The 21,767-nt window shown below is 33.5% G+C and overlaps 1 protein-coding gene across 5 annotated transcripts in view; it reads left to right on the top strand.

Moving 5' to 3' along the window:
• MLLT10 (MLLT10 histone lysine methyltransferase DOT1L cofactor) overlaps positions 1 to 21,767 on the top strand; it is a 205,086-nt gene that overhangs the window by 155,079 nt on the left and 28,240 nt on the right. For all 5 annotated transcript variants that reach the window (XM_031939880.1, XM_031939876.1, XM_031939879.1 and 2 more), the window contains one exon: positions 3,921 to 4,099. In XM_031939880.1, coding sequence (XP_031795740.1) covers positions 3,921 to 4,099 — 179 coding nt within the window. The remainder of the gene's footprint in view (positions 1 to 3,920; positions 4,100 to 21,767) is intronic.

Genomic DNA, 21,767 nt, shown 5'->3' with positions numbered 1-21,767 from the left:
ATGACCCTGAGACTGTACTACTTTTCAAAGATTACATTTATGATGACACTTTCATAAACTTAGATTTAAAAACTTATTTTTTCTCTCTTTCTGCCTTCCTCTCCTCAAGAGGGGAAAAGAAAACCCTTGTAATAAATATTCATAGTAAAAGAAAACAAATATCCACATTGTACATGTCTACGCAGAAATGTCTCATTCTGCATAGCATGTCTGTCAAATCGCTTTTCTGTCAGAAGGTGGATTTCTTTCCTTTATGAAGAAACAGAAACCTAGATATACACAGATCTTGCTCCAGATCTCAACCAGAGTTGAAATTTAAACACAAGTCCTCTTAACTTGAGTCATTTTATTCTCTAGTCTACTACTCTGCCTTTCTTGCACTCATAAGAACAGTAAAAAGAGAATCTTTGGTAGAATTTGCAAATTTGTGTAGTCATTCTGTGAGAAAGTCAGAGATCAATAAAAGAGACTTTTGTATGGAAACAAGAGACAGGTGTGCACTTAAAAAAAGATAAATGCTTGAATTTGCATAGTATTTAAGCTTATTTAAACAATGTATTTAATATAAATTTAAAGAAGTCTAGTACATTTTCCAGCCAATTAACTGGGTTCATTAACCTCCTCTTGATATCACTAAGTAAGTTCTTACTTTTAATGTAGCATCCCAGCCTTTTCATTATTAAGACTGGTAGTCAACAGAACATACCTGCTTTGTCACAGTCAGGCTTTAGGATGAGTTTTTAGTTTTTAATGTTTCTAATTGGTCATATCTTTACTTTGACCTATATCTTCTGAATCAAACTTTGCAGTTAGTAAATGCTTCATGCCATTTCTATATTGCTTCTCTGTCTGTCATCCTCCTAGATTCCTGGGGCACTAATTTTATGCTTTCCTCACCTATCTATCACCCTTCTCTTTTATTCCTTTTGAAGAATCCTTGATCATTTTCTGTGTCTCAGTAATATATTCCCGTTCCTTTAGGGCATATATCTTGAAAATACTTTAGGATCAGTTGAGAGATAGCATATGATGTATTAAATTACTCTGCACTTGAAAACAGGGCAGATGGATATTTTCCAATTAATGCATGCCAGCTTTGTTAATGCATGTATGTGTAGCCCAACCCTATCCCTTCCCTCAAAAGTCCAATGCTTAGGGGTTATTTTTAAGAAGTCCTCTATTTTAGATCAAATGCACACTGAAAAATACTTCTTCACTAATGCCTTCAGTTTATTATTCATGATTTTTCCATTTTTTCCTCAATCACAAGAAAATAAAACTTGAACCTTCAGACTCCTAAAAGTTTGAAGTAAACAGAAGAAATGACTTAAATGCTGCTTATATCTAGATCCCAATGACGTTTAGAATAGTTTCTCATTTCCTCTCTCCCAAACCATTCTGACAACTTTCTTCCTCCAAAAGATAACAGCCCAGCCTTCATTTTTTCCCAAAGGAATTTTTTTTTTTTTTAAACACAAAGGCCTGAGCATATTACATTAAAAACATCTTTCTTGCTTACCTAATTAATGAAAGGTAATTTTTCTTCAGTTTCCCATTCAGATGCCTCTACAGTGTGATTCAAGCTTACTTTGTATTCTTATTTCACTCTTTACCATAGTCATCCTTAAGCTAAAGTGGTCTACTACTATTTCCTAGAATTTATGCTATGTGCCGCCTTTGTGCTATTCTATCTACTTGGAATGCATTACCTTTTCCATTATATCCGTCTAGATTCTTCTTCATCATCCTTCATGGAATGAACATTAGCAGGTACTTGAGGAATTATTTAATTCAACTACTTGTACAAATCTCCTATAAAATATCCCATTTTTAAATAGTCATAGGATGTCAATAGATTTACTTCCATTGATGGGGGTTTTATTATTTCACAAAGTAGTACATTCAACTTTCTTATATGATGCTGAAATATATCTGTGTAGTTCTGATATTTGCTCTTTAGAGTCACATACTAGACAAATATATTCTCTACTCTTCACATGATGAGTTTTCAGGTATTTTATGTAAAGTGTGTTTAATGTATTTATAATTTCATTTGGCATAAAGATTTAATCACAGAGTTGAAAGAAACATTGCAGCAATTCTTTTTTTTAATTAATTAATTTATTTTTATTATAACTTTTTATTGACAGAACATGTGCCTGGGTAATTTTTTACAACATTATCCCTTGTACTCACTTCTGTTCCAACTTTTCCCTTCCCTCTCTCAATACCCCCTCGCCTAGATGGCAAGCAGTCTTATACTTGTTAAATATGTCCTGGATACAATATATGTGTGCAGAAACGAACAGTACTCTTGTTGCATACAGCAATTCTTTATGTGAGTCTCTTTTCAAAATCTCTAAGGAGTATGACGGTCATCTAGCCTCTTGAAAATGTTTAATGTTGATAAATTATCTATTGAAGCATTTCATTCCTTTTTTTTTTTTTTTTTTTTTAGCAGCATGTAGTATGTGGTACAGTATATAGGGAATAGGATCTATTTCTCTATTTTGAATGTTAGGAAAAATGTATATTTCTAGTCTTGGGGCACTTCTGTTCATTCACTCAGTGAAACATTTATTAAATATCTGCTATGTGTCAGACACTGTGCTAAGTGCTGGGGTTACAAAGAAAGGTGAAAGATAGTCCCTGTTCTCAAAAAACTCACAGTCTAATGGAGGTGACAACATTCAAACTGCTATGTATGCAAACAAATTACATAAAGGATAAATTGATGATAATTAGCAAAGGAAAGGCACTAACATGAAAAGTAATTATGAAAATCTCTTGTAGAAGGTGAGATTTCATCTAGAACTTGAACGAAGCAATGGAGTAATCATGTCTGAAATTTAGGCCTCCTCCTTTCTTCACTCAACCATCTTGTGACTTGAAATCATTTAGTAGTCCAGTTATAATTTTTGTCTTTCTTAATTTTTTGGATTTCAAAGTTCTCTTATTTTGCTTTAATTCTTTTCAGTCAATATTTTTCTTCTTGATAGAAAAATAAAATTATGACTAGTCTTCATCGCCTATGTAGTAGGTGCAAATCATGTCACAACATAATATTTGGGAATAAATCTGCATATTTGGGAGTAAACTGTTAGAGGGCCGTACTATAGTAAAAACAAAAACTGTTTTGTGGGCCTTTAAATAAAGAAACTTCATAGCCCTGGGTGTGGGGGATAATCGTCCTCAGCTGCCACATCTGGCCGACGGGCTGTAGTTTGAGGACCCCTACCCTTTTAGTAGTTAGTCCTTCCCTATCTTCTTTTCATCAACACCAATAAAATGTCTGCCTTTCCCTCCCATACTTTGTAAGTGAATGTTTTCTTTTGCCATCTGTATCCATAGAAAGAACTATGGAAACTGAATATGTATTAAAGCATTGTATTCCATTCTCCTCCCATACTTTAGAGGGTGGGGAAGAGGCACTTTTTCTTTTTTTTTTTTTTTTCCCTTTGGGTCTGATTTTTCTTGCACAACATGACATATAGAAGTATATTTAAAAGGATTATACAAATATAACTTATATCAGATTACTTGTTTTAGGAAGAAGGGAAATGAGGGAGGGGGGAAAAATTTGAAGCACAAGATCTTACAGAAAAGAATGTTGAAAACTATCTTTACATGCATATATTTGAAAAAAATGAAATATTATTGAGAAAAAAAGTGTTTGCCTACTTCCTACTCCTTTGAAAGGTATAATTTTTAATCGGTTGTCCAAATTGAATTTTTAATCTCTGAAAGTTAACTGGGACAGGCTGAAGATCTTGAAAAGTCAATATTCAGAAGTTAGGTGTAACATAACCACTAATGGGAGTTTTGTTTCCTATATTTTATCAGATATGATACTTTGTTGTAACTTACTGATTAATTTTATATTTTACCAGCATAAGAAAATTCCATTTCTTTTCTTTTAGGTATTTATAGCAGCAATGATGTAGCAGTATCATTTCCGAATGCAGTATCTGGCTCAGGATCTAGCACTCCTGTTTCCAGTTCTCATTTGCCTTCACAGTCTTCTGGTCATTTGCAACAAGTAGGAGGTTTATCTCCTTCAGCCACATCATCCATAACCACTGCTATTGCTACAACTCAGGTAAGTAATTACAGTGTTCCTAGAAGGTCACTAGATTTATTCTCATCATTTAATCTTGTCTTTTGTCTCCTTTAAGGAAACAAATTATCAGCAGGAACTTAACTTTTATCATAATTTGTGCTGATGTGGCCATTGGGAAATAATATATATTTCTTTCTTATGTATGTCATAGGGATCATAGGTTTTACTGCTTGAGGGGATTTTAAAAGATCATAGGATCATAGATATAGCTTTAGAAGCAACCTCAGACATTGTCTCTTTCAATTAGTCCAATCTCCTCTTTTTACACAGTGAGGGGATAAAGTCCAAAAGAGATTGAGGGTTATAGATTTAGATCTTAAAGGGTCGTTTAATCCACTGCCCTTATTTTACAGGTGAAATGAAATAACTTGCACAAGTTCTCAGTTGTAGTAAGGGATTTGAACCCACATCCTCTGACTTCAGGTCTTTTATTTTTCTTATTTTATCCACACTGTGGAAAAGGATAAATTAAAAGGTATGATTGAATTAGATTATTTTCATTTTGGGGATTTTTAAGTCTCTTTCAGATTTATCTTGGGGTGATATGAAAAATTTAGTTATTCAGTGGAAACTAATTTTCCATTTTTAAACAGTTAAGATTTAAGATGTGGACTATTTTATTTTATTTTATTTTTGCTGAGGCAATTGGGATTAAGTGACTTGTCCAGGGTCACACAGCTAGGAAATGTTAAGTGTCTGAGGTCAGATATTCAGTATGGTATATCCCAGTATGGTACAATCAGTGAATATGGATCTTCCTGTAGAATGTATTGGCATGACTTACCTCTTTTACTCAAATCAATCTGTGATCTCATTTATTTACATAACAATTCATCTATGCCTGCCCATACTTTTCAACTTTTGTTCATATCCTCCCATAGATTTCCTTCAAGAGATCCTTAAAACATGCTACAAGTCTTCCCCACATTCTCCTGACATTGTAAAAGTAATAGTGCAGAACTCTATTATCACTTTTTTTGCCTCACCAACCATCCCTGGCAATTGATGAAACAATGTATGGTTTGGGGGAATGAGGGGAGAGAATCCAAAAATCACTGGTTATGACCTTTTATTCTGTCTTTGGGAATACAGATATTAGTCTTTTAATTGATGAAATTAAATGCATCAGATGAGAAAATTTTGATTTTGGTTATATATTTGTGTATATATGTGATTCTAGTAATGAGAGAAAGCATACTGTGAAAGATTCCCTTCCGTATATAAGGCATATTGGTGTACAGAACACTCCAAATTTGGTCTTTGAATCACTCCCTTTTGTAAGTACAAGTAAAATATTAAATAGAACACATTTTAAGATTTGCCAATGTGTGTATATTTTTTCAACATGTGAGATTCTTAAAGTTTGATTATATTAGATCTTTTTTTCCCCCTAAATAAGACTAAATTTATTCAATATCCTAGGAAAAGTATATGAACAATATAAAAAGTACGAAAACAGATTAGAAGGCTTCTAATACATTTATAGAAAATATATGACTACATACACTTACATTCTATGAGCAAAGGAACAGGTAGAGAAGGATGAAAATGACTGTGGCTTAAATGCAGGGATAGAAGGAAGGAAGTAGAGCTCATCTATATTATAGTATATTTTACCATATTGCAGCCATTAAAAATATACCCAAAAAACCCATTTTAAAACAACTCAGGAAGAAAATGACAATGGGTAGGACTTATGCACTTAGGTATGCACTTCACATACTATAACTCCACACAGAAAATCTAGCCATTTTGTCATACAGTAATTTGCATGGAGAGTATGAAACATGTGTACTTTTCTCCAAAAGGAGGAATGTATTGACAAATGGTGGAAATCTTTTAAAAAAAAAAATTAGGAATCCTATAAAAATGGCTCACTCATTCTTATATTGTTTATACTATCAAATTTAACAAAATCCTATACTGGAACATTTTGGAAGCATTTTAGGAGGTAGCATATGTAAAAAGGAAATGGCATTGAATTTATTGAATTATACAATCTGGAAATTTTAAGAGCCTTAGAAATCATTGTATAGATAAGCAAAATGAAACCCAAAGAAGTCATTCACATGGAGTGGTCATGTAGTTCAACCTCTTCACCAGACATTAAAAAAAATGACTTGCCCAACATCACACAAGTAATAACTCATATAACTGACCTTTGAAACCTGGTCCTCTTTACTTTAAATAACACTGCTTTTTCCACAGAAATACAAAGGCAAAAGTGTAGTTACAGAGAAGACCTAGAATTTGAACCAATGGCAATTTTTTTCATCCAAAACAACAGTTGTCCAGAGAAAAAAACAATTTTGAGTATTTGATCACTTCAAAAGTACTAATAAGCTTTGAATTTCTGTTCCAGTTTTGTATATATTGTATTTACATTGTGGTAAGCCCTCACTCAGAGGCTTTATAAATAATAAGACCCAAAAAACCCCTTAAATTCATAGGCATTCACTTAGAACCATAACCAGGAACTTTTGTGGCTAAGCCATCTATGGTAGAATGGAGATATCAAGACAAAAAAAGTAATTGGTGGAGAGAGAGAGAACTAAAGGTGTTGCTGGTAAGGGTAGGGGAAAGTAATTAAATATTCCAGAAAGTAGATGACAGGGATACTTCACCCTTGGGCTTAAGAGAAGTTTGATTAGAGAGAACTGCCTTTAGGGAAAGAAAAAATCTGGACTTCATTACTTTAAAATATTGTTGCTAATGAAGTTTTAAGCTTAGTGTTTTTGTTTTTGTTTTTGTTTTTGTTTTGTACATGGGCCCTGGTGGAAAGTCCCCATTACCCTATCTTCTTTACCACTAAGAGTATAAATTTTATTTGACCTATCACCAGAGTTCTGTATTTCATTCCTTGCATGTAATGAAATTATGAATTTTTAGGTTCTTTAGATATAAAAATAAATGTGGCTATTTTGCAACTTAAGAAAGGATTGTAGTATTGTTATTAATTGTTAGTGTTAAAAATCCTAAAAGACTCTTGAAAAAAGTTGAAGGCAAATAACTAGCTTAGAACAGAATTTGGAAGACTTCATACAAGTAAGAGACAATGAAAAATGGAATGGAAAAAATAATTCAGGAAAATTATTCTAGGAGAAAAGGATTCTGGGAGAAAAAGAAATAAAACAGAAAATTAAACTAAAAGAAAAAATGGAGTAGTAGCTTAAAAAAAAATCAGGTAAATGGCTATAAGAGAATTGATTTAAAATTCATTGGACTTCCTGAATAGCATGTGCCACCATTGGACTTCCTAAAAAACTATGTCCTGTTTCAAGAAGTCATTAAAAAAAAATACTGCTTGGAACATTTAGAATCAGAAGAAAAAAGTCAGAATAAAAAAGAACCCATGAGGCAACTCTTGAAGAGGAATCACAAAAGGAAAAGTATCAGAATATTAGAGCCAAAACCCACAGCTTCCAAGTTAAAGAAAAATGATAGCATGAATCCAAGAAAGAACTTTCAAGTACCACAAAACTACTCAGCATCACAGAAGAGTATTGCAACTTCAATGTAAGAGAGATAATGTTAAGACAAAGTATTCTAAATGGCAAAAAATTAAGACAACCAAGAATAAATTAAACTGTAAAACAGTATATATTACTGGAGGGGAAATGGATATGTAATAAAATAAAAAACCCTCAAGAATTCCTTATGAAAAGATATAACTGAGAGGATTGAAGGCAGTAGAAAACTAAAAAGGTAAATGCATTTGTATAGGAAATAAGATGAAAAAGTATTTGTAAGTTAGCCATCTTCTAGACCCTGTGCTAATAATTAGTACTCTGTAAATAATATCTCATTTTGATAATGTTTGAATCAGAGATATAAATAAAGATCCCTTCAAAAAAATTTTTTTCTCATAAACCCCTTTGGCTCTCTGGTGAGGCCTGTGGATCCCTTCTTAGAATAATAGTTTATTGCTCACCTTCTTAATTGTAAGGAATGCAAAATTTCAGATAGAGATTAGAGAAAATAAAGATGTAATTTTCTTTCCTCAGTCATATTTATGGATCCAAGGTCCCTGGACCCAAAGTTAGAACCCCTGGTCTAAATATGGGTAAAGTGCATATATGTATTGTGTTTATAAATGCATATGTATATATACACACATAAGTATATTTAAAAGACTTTCTTCCCTCAGCTATGCTTTTAAATCCCCCCCTTTTCTGTTTTTGTTTTACATGTACATTCATTTTTTTACATATTTCCTTATGAATCAATCATATTGGAAGAGAAAAATCTGAACAAAAGGGAAAAATCAGAAGAGGAAAAAAAAAAAAAAGCAGAAGAAAACGGGGGTGGAGGGAATGCACATAGCATGTGTTGATTCAGTCTCCATAGTTCTCTTTCTGGATTGCACATGACATTTTGTACTGAAAGTTTATTGGGATTGCTTTGGATCATGAACCACTGAGAAGAATCAAGTCTGTTATAGTTGATCATTGTAGTCTTGCTCTATGCAATGTTTTTTTTGATTCTGCTTGTTTCTTTCAGGATCAATTCATGTAAATCTTTCCAGTCCTTTCTAAAATTAGCTTGTCAACGTCATTTCTTTTAGAACAACAGCTTTCTATTACATTCATATATTGTAACTTATTCAGCCATTCCTCAACTGATAAGCATTGTACTCAATTTCTAATTCTTTGCCACTACAGAAAGCGTTGCCACAAACATTTTTGCAAATGTGATCTTTTTTGTGATCTCTTTGGGATACAGGCCCAGGACTGGCACTACCAGATCAAACGGCAAGCACAGTTTCATAACCCTTTGGGCATAGTTTCATACTGCTCTCCAGAATGGTTGGGTCAGTTCACTACTCCAACAACAACGTGTCCCACTTTTCTTTCCTATGTCCCCTCCAACATTTATCTTTTATGTTTTCCTTTCATCTTGGCCAATCTGAGAGGTGTGAAATGGTACTTCAGATTTGTTTTAATTTGCATTTTTCTAATCAGTTATGATTTAGAGCATTTTTTTATGACTATAAATGGCTTTAATTTCTTTGTCTTAACATTGTTCATGTTCTTTTGACCATTTATCAATTGGGGAATAATAGTGCCTTTTTTCCCTCCTTTTTAAGCAATAGAATTGAGTTTAAGTGAGTTGCCCAGAATCACACAACTAGTAAGCATTAATAAGTATCTTAGGCAGGATTTGAACTTGGGTTCTCCTGACTTCAGGGCCAGTGCTCCATCCACTGTACCATCTAGCTGCCCTCCCCAAAGGGGAGTTTTTAAACTACATGTAAACAAAAATTTTTAACATTTGTTTTTAAAATTTTTGAGATTCAAATTCATTTCCCTTCCTTCTTTACCCCCCTTTTTCCTGAAGGCAAGCAATTTTATATAGATTACATATCAGCAGCCAGATAAAACATTTCCAGGTTAGCCATGTTGCGAAAGAAAACATTCCAAAAAAGCCAAGAATAGTAAAGTAGTTGTTATTGTCTTTGCTAAGGCAATTGGTGTTGGTGACTTGCCCAGGGTCACATAGCTAGGAAGCGTTAAATGTCTGAGGCCAGATATGAAATCAGGTCCTCCTGACTGGCTCCACCTTGCTGCCCCAAGTAATAAAAACTTTTAAAAAAAATATATGCTTCAGTCTGTTTTCAGATTCTTATCAGTTCTACATTTTTTCATCATGAGTTCTTCAGAATTATCTTGCTTCATTGGGAATTGCTAAGCTATTGACATTTGACTATCATACAATATTGCTGTTACTGTGTATGTTTTCCTAGTTCTGCTCATTTTACTTTCTTACAGCAAAATAATATTCCATCAAAATCAAGTACCATAACTTATTCTCCTTGGAGGCCTGGGTTTGAATTCCCCTTCTGACCATTGTATTTGGGCAGCAAAGTAGTTAAGCCAGACTACCAGACCTGGAATCAAAAGATCTGTATTCAAACTTGACCTCAAGACAAATTTACTATATGACCCAAGCAAATCAAAGCCTGTTTTCTCAGTTTCCTCATGTGTAAAATATGTAAAATGAGCTGGAGAAGGAAATGGCCAACTACTCCAGTGCCTCTGCCAAGAAAACCCTCAATGAGGTTATAAAGAGTCACACACTAACTGAATAACAACAACTACTAAATATTTTAGTACTTAAAGGTTCTTTTCCTTTTCTTTTTATTTCTTTAGGGTTGAGACTATTGAAAAACCCAAGAGATGTATTTCTGACTAATTTATAATCAATTTATTAATTAGACTAGCTGATAATAAATTAGCAATCAGTGGTTTTTCTCAGTATGTCCCTGACATGAGAAATCAGTCCTGATGATAAACAATTAATGAGGGGATGAGTATATTAATGAGGAAATGGGCTAAAATTCTTCAACTCCTCTTGCTGAGAAAATGTTTAATCATTAGACTCTGCTACCTCCAGCTACCTTGACAAAGGCATCCATCACTCTCCAGACCACTCTGGTTGGTTTTCTCTTTCATTAGCTGGGCTTCCGTCCACTCCAGTGAGGAGTTCAAGGATGTCCTTTATGCTTTGGGCATGGAATTCACCTAGATTAGATTTTATTTACACTAAACACAAGTGATGTCTTCTAGTTAAATTGTGTCTGAAAGTATGTATCCTGAGGGTTAGGACCTGCAGAGGAAATAAACCTGTACTCTAATTAATTGATTATTAATATAATGGAAAAATAATTTCCTTAGGGGTACAGACCTAGATATTCACTGGGTCAAAATGTATGTAGTTTCACAGCCTTCTGGGCATAATTCCACATTGTTCTCCAGATTGGTTGGATCAATATTCTTATCCACCAACAGTGCATTAGTTAGCATCCCCGTTTTGTTTTGTTTTTTTCCCACATTTTATCCGACATGTGTTGTCATCTTTCTTTCCTATCATATTAGCTGATTTAATGGGTGTGATATGTACCTAAGAGATGTTTTATTTGTATTTCTCTAAGCAGTAGCAAATTTAGAGCAGTTTTTCATATGACTAGACTTATTTTGAAAACTGCCTGTTCATATCCTTTGATCATTTATCATTTGGGTAATGTAATGACCTGTATTTCTATAAATTTGACTTAGTCCTCTGTATATTTGAAAAATGGACCCTTTCTTAGAGACATAATGTAAAAAAAAAAATTTTCCCACAGTTTTATGCCTGCCTTCCAATTTTAGCTACATTGGTTATATTCTGTAATGCTCGCTTTTTCTTAGTCATAAGTTCTTCCCCTTTCTATAAATCTGATAAATAAAACCTTCCTTGTAACTACTTTTATGTCTGAATCATGTACCCATTTTGACCTTAACTCTGTACATGATGTGAGATGTTCTATACATAATTTCTGCTTATACTACTTTCCAGTTTTCCTAGTAGTTTTTGTCAAATAGTGATTCCTTGTCCCTAAATCTTGGATCTTTGGTATTGTCTAAACTAGTAAGTTTCTGTTGAATACCTAATCAATTCCAGTAATCCACTACTCTTTTTTTAAGCCAGTATTGTATTGTTTTGATGATTATTGCTTTGTAATATAGTTTAAATTTTTTTTCATTTATTCCCTTAATATTCTTGACCTTGTTCTTCCAGATGAATTTTGTTACTATTTTCCAGTTGTATAAAATAGATTTTTTGGTATTTTGATTGCTATGGCACTGAATGAGTAAGTTAATTTAGGTAGAATCATCATTTTATTTGTTGGCTCAGCATACCCATGAGCAATTAATCTTTCTCAATTTGTTTACATCTGACTTTATTTGTCTGAACAGCATTTTGTAATTTGTATTAGTTCTTAAAAGTTTCTAGGTTTGTCTTCATGGACCAACTCCCCAAGTATTTTATATTGTTTACAATTATTTCAAATGGAATTTATCTTTATTTTGCTTCCTGCTGGACTTTCTTGGTAATATAGAGAAATTTTGATCATTAATGTGGATTTATTTTTTATCTTGCAACTTTGCTGAAGTTGTTAACTATTTCCACTAGTTTTTTAGGTAATTCTCTAGGTTTTTCTAAGTATACTTTAGATTTCTCTATCATTTGCAAAAAATATTAGTTTTGTTTCCTCATTGCCTATTCTAATTCCCCTGATTTCTTTTTTTATCTTATTTCTATAGCTAGTATTTATAAAACAGTATTGAAAAGTAGTGGTGAGAAAGGGCACCCTTATTTTGATTCTGATCCTATTGAGATGATTTCTAGCTTATCCCCCATTACAGCTAATGTTTGCTGACTAATTTTAAGTTTATATTGCTCATCAGTTTAAGGAAAGCTTTATTGATCCTATGTTTTTCCAGTGATTTTAATAGGAATGAGTGTTGTATTTTGTCAAAAACCCTTTCTTCATCCATTGAGATACTTGTATTATTTTTATTATTGCTATGATCAATTATGCAGATAGTTTTCCTAATATTGAACTAGCCCTAAATTTCTGGTATAAATCCGAAATAGTCATGGTGTAAAATCTTTGATATGGTTGTAGTGTCCATCCTAGTACTTTAAGTTTTTTGGATCAGTATTCATCAAAGTGGCCTATTCTTTTTCTGTTTTAAATCTTACTGGTTGTATCATTAAAGGAATTAGGCAGAAGTCCTTTTTTGCCTGTTTTCCAAATAATTTCTATAGTATTGAAATTTATTGTTCTTTAAATGTTTTATCAAAATCATTTGTGAATCCATTTGGTGCTGAAGATTTTTTTCTTCATGAGTTAATTGATCATTTGTTCCGTTGCTTTTTTCTAAAATAATAGTTCTTTAAGTATTATGTTTTCTCTTCTGTTAATCTGGACAATTCATACTTTTTGTAACTATTTCACTTAAATTATCAGATTTATTGGCATATAACTGTAACATAACTCTTTTTTTTTTTTTTATTTAATAGCCTTTTATTTACAGGATATATACATGGGTAACTTTACAGCATTAACAATTGCCAAACCTCTTGTTCCAATTTTTCACCTCTTACCCCCCCCACCCCCTCCCCTAGATGGCAGGATGACCAGTAGATGTTAAATATATTAAAATATAACTTAGATACACAATAAGTATACATGACCAAAACGTTATTTTGCTGTACAAAAAGAATCAGACTCTGAATTATTGTACAATTAGCTTGTGAAGGAAATCAAAAATGCATGTGTGCATAAATATAGGGATTGGGAATTTAATGTAATGGTTTTTAGTCATCTCCCAGAGTTATTTTTTTGGGCATAGCTAGTTCAGTTCATTACTGCTCCATTAGAAATGATTTGGTTGATCTCGTGTAACATAACTCTTAATAATTGCTTTTGATGTTGAATTGGGGATTTTTATTTTATTCTTCTAGTTGCCTGCCCAACTCTTTCTGTTTTATTGATATAAGCATTTAGAGATATAACATTTTCTCCTAAGTATTGTTTTGGCTGCATCTCATAAACATCCCCAAAATTTATGATTTTGATAATGAAATTTATCATTGTTGTCATTCTCTTTATTATTATTATTATTATTTTGCTAAGACATTTGGGGTTGCTAAGACATTTGACTTGCCCAGAGCCAGGAAGTGTTATATGTCTGAGGCCAGATTTGAACTCAGCTTCTCCTGATTTAAGGACTGTTACTCTATCCATTCACCACCTAGCTGCTCCTGTCATTCTCTTTTATGAAATTGTTGATTGTTTCTATAATTAATTCTTTGACTTACTTAATCTATTTCCATTGCTCTTTATTGAGTATACCTCTTAATTGAATTGTGGTCTGAAGAGGATACATTTCATATTTCTATGTTCTCCATTTGGTTTGGTGGGTTTTTTTGTTTTTTGGTCTTGATGAGTTTTCATCAGAGTGCCATGCACAGCTGAGAAAAAGGTATACTTCTTTTTATTCCCATTCTCTTTTCTCCAGAGACCTGCCATAAGTAACTTTTTCTAAAATTTCATTCATCTCCTTAATTTCCTTCTTGTTTATTTTATAGTTATGTTTATCTAGTTCTGAGAGGAGAAAGTTGATGTCCGCTCATAGTGTAGTAGAATTTTACTGTATTTTTCTTTCTGCATCTCATTTAACTTTTCGTTTAGGAATTTGTATGTTTTGGAACTTTTTATTAGTAGAGAAAAGGGTTCCTTCAAGAATCCCTCTTGTCTTCAAGGGTCACAAAAAGAATTAAACATGAGAAACATAGGGTCTAGATGTAGTTTTTTTGTTTTATTGTTTTGACAGTAAATGATGAAAGAATTAGGAGGGGAAAGAAAAACTCGATTCAGAAAAATAAGAAGAATGGGGATGAAAAAGTGGAGAAAAGAGGCATCTCATGAACTTTTAGTCTTATCTGAACTAAACCAAGGAACAACAAAGGATTCTTGATTATTCTCACCTATTTAAAAAGTTTGGTATAAAATACATTTAATTCAATAGAGTAGTTGGTGAAGATGGTGAAAGGAAAGAAAAATTAAATAATGGTGCATAGAGCTCAAGAAGGAATATTCCTATTATGGAATATTATTGTTCAGTAAGAAATGACCAGCAGGATGATTTCAGAAAGGCCTGGAGAGACTTACATGAACTGATGCTGAGTGAAATGAGCAGGACCAGAAGATTATTATATACTTTAACAACAATACTATATGATGATCAATTCTGATGGACCTAGCCATCTCCAGCAATGAGACGAACCAAATCAGTTCCAATAGAGCAGTAATGAATTGAACCAGCTACACCCAGCGAAAGAACTCTGGGAGATGACTGTGAACCATTACATAGAATTCCCAATCCCTATATTTTTGTCCGCCTGCATTTTTGATTTCCTTCACAAGCTAATAGTACACTATTTCAAAGTCCGATTCTTCCTGTACAGCAAAATAACTGTTCGGACATGTATACTTATATTGTATTTAATTTATACTTTAACATATTTAACATATATTGGTCAACCTGCCATTGGAGGGAAGGGATGGGGGGGGGAAGGAGGGAAAAAATTGGAACAAAAGGTTTGGCAATTGTCAATGCTGTAAAATTACCCATGCATATAACTTGTAAATAAACTATAATTTAAAAAAAAAAAAAAAGAAGAAGAAGGAATATTCACAAACTAAACAACCATCATCTTAAGAGGAAAGATTACAAAGAAAGAAAAAAAAAGTACTTAGATCTGGATTTTGGACTAGATGAAGAGAGAATGGGCAACAGAGGAGGTAAAGACCACTTCTGTAATCTATATCTTTTTTTGTTTGTTTGTTTTGTCGTGTGGGGGGGGGGGGGGGGGGAGGAATGGAAGGTGGACCAATAGAGGGTGTGATGCAGATAAACACAAAATAACTAATAGGATATAATGGAGATAAATATAAAGTTAAAATTCCTCAAAGAGAAATGGATTGACTTTGCCCATAAAATAGAGAAGTAAGCTAGAATACCCAAAAAAAAAAAAAAAAAAAAAAATGTTTACAAGATCTACAAAGGATTCACATAGTGTTAAAATTATGGTGCTGGGAAGGTTTTATTATGCTTAAAAAGTTTTTTTTTTTTAAAAAAGAGGTGCCAGTTGTGACCTCAAAGTCAAGACAGCATTAAAAAATAAACACAGTTAAAGGATAGAAAGCAGAGGGGGGAAAACACCTCATTCTATTCAGAGGTACTTTTTCTGGTAGAAAAGAATTGGAAACCATGATTTTTAATCTCAGTTACGGAATTCCAAAACAAATTATGGTGTATGTATATGATGTAATATTGTTTTGCTGTTTACCAATATTTAAAGTGAGTAGAACCAGGAAAACTATTTATATCCAGTAATCATAGCAGTATAAAAGAAGGTAGCTTTTGAAAGACTTAAAAAAAAAAAATCTGATTAATGCATAAACCAGAAGTCAAATGATAAAGTATGTGTCAGTTCTACCTCTTGACAGAAAGCTGATTGACTTAGAAATACAGAATGACATCCATTTTTCAGATAAAATCAGTCAAGTTTTGCTTGACTATACATATTCATTATAAGAAAGCACTTTTATTTTGGAGGAAAATAATTATAGTGATTCTGGAGAAACAAAGAAAAAGATCCTATCCTAGAGAGATTAGAAGGGGAACAAACAAACAGAACAGTGTTAATATATACTTGAGAAAATCAGTGTAAACATAATATCTAGGATGATTGAGTAGACAAGAATATTGAGCCCGGTGTCAGGGAGATCTGAATTAACATCTGGCCTCCAACATTTCCCTGCTGTGTGACCTTGGGGAAGTAACTTAATTTTGTTGCCTCTATTTCCTTATCTGTAAAATGAGCTGGAGAAGGAAATGGCAAATCATTTCAGTATCTTTGCCAAGAAAACTCCAAATGGGGTCATGAAGAGTTAGATACAAATGAATATGTCACATTTACACATAATGGATAATCACAATATAGACAATTTTTTTCTTTTTTACACAAATATTTGTATTTGAAGTCATGTTCATAATAAAAACTTTTTAATAACGAAGTTTTTCACCAAATATTTGGTGAATTTTATACAACTGAACATGAAATACAATGTTTCAAAGGAAGCCCCAATCTTACTAAATTTTTCATGGAAAAAAATTTTTTTTAAATTATAACTCTTTATTACAAGATATATGCATGGGTAATTTTTCAGCATTGACAATTGCAAAACCTTTTGTTCCAATTTTTCTCCTCCTTCTCCCCGTCCCCTCCCCCAGATGGCAGGTAGACCAATACATGTCAAATATGTTAAAGTATATGTTAAATATAATATATGTATACATATCCATCCATACAGTTATTTTGCTGCACAAGAAGAATTGGACTTTGAAATAAATCTGTGAAGGAAATCAAAAATGCAGGTGGACAAAAACAGAAGGATTGGAAATGCTATGTAGTATTTCACACTCCTCCCCAGAGTTCTTTCGCTGGATGTTGCTGGTTCTATTCATTATTGAACAAATAGAACTGAATTGGTTCATTTTTATTGTTGATGAGATCCACGTCCATCAGAATTGATCATCATATAGTATTGTTGTTGAAGTATATAATGATCTCCTGGTCCTGCTCATTTCACTCAGCATCAGTTCATGTACCATCTCTCCAGGCCTTTGAAATTTTTTTAAAGCCTCTTAACTAATCATGTTCTATGTCCCATTCTCATCAGTTGTACCCTTTTCTCTGTTTTTCAGTTCCAGCCATGCCTACCTTTTCTCTATGACAGAATATAAGTTTGCCTTTCTTTTCAACCCAACCTCAGCATCTCCAGTTCTTTCAGTACTCAGTATATTCTCAGCTATCTCAGGATTCTTCTCTGACTTTACTTGCAATTCTTCCCAATCATAGATTAACCAGTCACTCTACAATTTCTTTTACTCTGAAATGCCTTGCCCTTTTATCATGCTATCACCCATGGTAAATCCCAATACTGAATTATTCCCCATCCCTTTCTGCTGCTTCTCACATACTGAATATTGAGGCAGTCATAGACCCAAGTTGACTAGGTCAATTTAAAAAAAATTATGTTATCTTCAGCTAGACTCTCCCTTAGTTGGCACACAAAGTCTTTCCTACTTTCTCTTCTCTCATACTTTTTCTCCTTTTGATTCTCCTGATCCTCAATAAACTCTTCATCTTAGAAGTTCCTTCCAGCCCTGTGCTTCATGATAGGTAATATCTTCTTCTCTATGGCATTTAACTCTGATTGGCTGGTCTCTCCGAGAACCTCCAATTTAAGGAGATGCTTCCAGACCTGCTATGTCTTTATTCATCTCTAGGATGTTCTTGACTTCCCTAGAGTTTCTCTTTAGTCCTTCTGCTAAACACCTCCTCTTCCATCACCTGGTACATGCATCTCTTTCTATTCTATCACTCCTATTTTCAGTTCCCTTTTATGTGTTTTCTTCCTCCTGCTAAAATGTAAATTTCTCGGGGGTAAGAACAGAAGCTTGTATTTGTGTTCCCAGTGTTTAGTAGAGCACTGGAAACATAGCAATTAATACATATTTGTTGGGATTTTTGTTGTTGTTTGTTTGTTTTTTGTTAAGAATCTTGCCTTTTTACTAAGATCAAGGACATTTGATATGAGTTCCTACTTCACTTCATCTGAGACCTCTTCATGAATTTCTTTTCTTTCTCTCAAACTCCAATCCCATACTGCATATAGAACCGCTTAAACTAGTTTCACAAAAAGCTTCTCAAATTCAGTATGTTTAAAAGAAAATTATTGCCTTTAGTTTTGCTGCTTCCTGATTCCCTTTTTCTTCTGGGAGCAATACTGTCCTTTCAGGTTTCCAACCTTCTAATCTCAACTCCTCACTCATCCACCTATGCAGTTAGCTGCTAAATATTGTGATTTGCATCTTTTTTAATCTGATCTAACCCCCCCATACTCTTGAAAATTTATCTCTCCAGAAATATTAATGACCTCTTTATTAGCAGATATGATACTTTTATCTAAATTCTAGTATTAACCTGTTGGCTGCATTTGCCTTTCTGATCTCCCTCTTCTCTTGGCCTCTCTTCTCTTTGGTTTTCATGACATGACTTTCTAATGGTTTCCTTCCTACTTGTCTGACCACACTTTCCATGTCTGATTCACAGTGCATATTGTACTTCTTGTCTGTGGATGTTCCTCATATTTTTTTCCTTGCTCTTTTCTCTCCTCTATTTCCTTTTGGCAGTGTCACCAGAACCCATGGATTTAACCATCATCTCTGTGCATATGACTCCCAGAACTATAACTCTCCATTTACCTTGAGTAATAAAAACCTGAGTTTTATTTTGTATTCACTTTGTATCCTTGTATACACAGACACACATATCTGTCTCTCTCTATGTATGTGTATACATATATGCAATACCATGTTTTTCTTGATAAGCTTCCTGAGTGCAAAGATTTCACTTTTTTGGTCTCATTTCCATTGCCTAGCACAATGTCAGGAACATAGTCCCTAAATATTTTGCTAATTCAATGATTTTTTTCCCTCATAGCCTAAAACAATGCAGAATTTCATGAGTGAATAAAGTAGCCATTTGGCTCTAGATATTATTAACACTCTTAGCTCATCATATTCCTGATTTTGAATCTTGTCAGTTTTTATTACCTGGAGATTTCATAGAATATGCTTCTGGGTTATTCATTTGTACTCTTAAATGACATTCTAGAATTAGCTTTATCTAAAGGTCTTAGATGTCTTAACTGAGGATGCTTGTATGGGACATTATGCAGTGAATGTAAATTTTATTGGCATGATTAGGCATGTTACTGTTCTTGAGAAGCTTAGAATTTAATTGGGGAGAAAAATCAAGATTTTTTTTTTTAAATGGATATTTTCAGATAAAATAGTTGTTTGAAAGTGAAAATACTGGGCCTTTTGGTTTTACTGGTTGGTTGGTTTTTAGTGTGATTGACTCAGGCAATGATTCTTGAAGATTGTGTTGCAACATAAAGGAAAACTAGAACATTTCTTATTATATCCTTTTTCTTTGTGTCATCTTCACATTTAGCATAATACTTTCCAAACAATAAATGCTAATTAAATATTTGAAAAAGAAATGTTATTTAGTGTTTGAGTAAAGATAGAAAAAAGTTTAAATGTGATGCATTGAAAGAAGGCAGACTTGGTTCAAATGAAAGGTACAGAATGTCCAAGATGAACTTAGGTTTAATTATTTAAAAATAGCATGTTGCTGTGAACATTTTATTTATGTCAGAAACAAGTGATGTGTCATCATTAATATGAATTGTCATAGTATCTTTTAAAAACTACCTTTTTAAATGACTAATAGGGAGGTATTTTTAAAGGTCTTTCCTATAATGAGGTATGGCAAAAGGTGGTAGTTGAAGTAGTATGGCTCTAGTCTTTTTTCCTCCTTCCCTCTTTTAATAAAATGCATCTTTTCCTCTTTGTTTTCTGTTGCTTTCCAGTCTTTTCTCTCAATTAAATGAGGTGAAAGATGAGGCGAAGATAGCTAGTTTGAAGGGGCTAGACTGAAGGGACAAACAGAACTACCTTGTGAGAACACAGAGGTCACAGTCTTCCAATATTGGGCATTGATATGGCTTTAGACATATATGTATTGCACTGTGAATGTCCCAGGGAAATATTGCCAGATAATATTCCATTATAAAGGAAGGTCCAACTCAAGACATTTAGATAATAGTAAAATTGGACAGAGCACTGGAGTTGGAGTCAGACTTGAGTTCAAATCCAGCCTCATGCTTTCCAGTTTTGTGACCCTGGGGAAATCATTTAACCTTTGTTTTCTCATTTGTAAAATGAGGGTGATAAAAGCGCCTGCTTTCCTGAGTTGTTGTTTTGGTCAAAGAGATCATATTTGCAAAACATTTTGCAAATCGTATTGCTGTATGTGAATGCTAGTTATTATTCCAGTATTGCTAGAAGATGAGATACTGTTAAGTCATTTAGCAGTTAACAGAGAGAAGTTTACTTAGTCATAGCATGGAATGGATTCTCTCTCTCTTTTTTTTTTTTTTTTGGTTTTTATTTAATAGCCTTTTATTTACAGGATATATGCATGGGTAACTTTACAGCATTAACAATTGCCAAACCTCTTGTTCCAATTTTTTACCTCTTAGCCCCCCACCCCCTCCCCTAGATGGCAGGATGACCAGTAGATGTTAAATATATTAAAATATAAATTAGGTACACAATAAGTATACATGACCAAAACGTTATTTTGCTGTACAAAAAGAATCAGACTCTGAAATATTGTACAATTAGCTTGTGAAGAAAATCAAAAATGCAGGTGTGCATAAATATAGAGATTGGGAATTCAATGTAATGATTTTTAGTCATCTCCCAGAGTTCTTTTTCTGGGCATAGCTGGTTCAATTCATTACTGCTCTATTGGAAATGATTTGGTTGATCTCGTTGCTGAGGATGGCCTGGTCCATCAGAACTGGTCATCATATAGTATTGTTGTTGAAGTATATAATGATCTCCTGGTCCTGCTCATTTCACTCAGCATCAGTTCGTGTAAGTCTCTCCAGGCCTTTCTGAAATCATCCTGTTGGTCATTTCTTACAGAACAGTAATATTCCCTAATATTCATATACCACAATTTATTCAGCCATTCTCCAACTGATGGACATCCGGAATGGATTCTCTTTAAAAAGACAATATATAACTTGGCCCTAGTAGACACAGGACCTTTCCCCAATTCCTTGTAGGGACTCATGGTGTTGGGGACTTCTAACAAGTCAGGGGTCAAATTCCATGTAGTTGAGCTTTTTTAAATGATCAGGGAGCCATGTCATTACAGCCAGAGGCTACCAGAAAACTTTGTCATTCTAGGTATTGATGGAGCCTTACCCCACTGTTCCTACTAATCAAGTTCCCCAGGATAAGGGGTGGAGGGGGGAAGATACAACTTTGCAGGTAGTGATCCTCTTGCCCTTCTTTCTGAAGGAAAAGGGATCATAAATCCCTTGAATATAGAGGATCATTTTCTTGGATGAGGGAAAAGGCATATTGTTTATTTTTATTCCTCAACTCTAAAAAAAAATTGTTTCTCTTGGTTTCTTCCTCTTTTGAAGTCCTTACTCACCCAACCCTCATCTTTTACATACTTGAAACCTTAAATCCCCTGGTAATCCAGTTCCAAATCTATACTGACTTCCCCTATCAAGTCACATGATACTTTGGAAGAATGTAACTGTTTACTAGGTGTGATTTTGGTTACCTGAATTAAATAGTTTGTGCCAATGGTG

Source organism: Sarcophilus harrisii, chromosome 5 (assembly GCF_902635505.1).
Source record: "Sarcophilus harrisii chromosome 5, mSarHar1.11, whole genome shotgun sequence".
Taxonomy (NCBI): Eukaryota; Metazoa; Chordata; class Mammalia; order Dasyuromorphia; family Dasyuridae; genus Sarcophilus; species Sarcophilus harrisii.
This window is presented reverse-complemented; position numbering and strand designations above follow the sequence as displayed.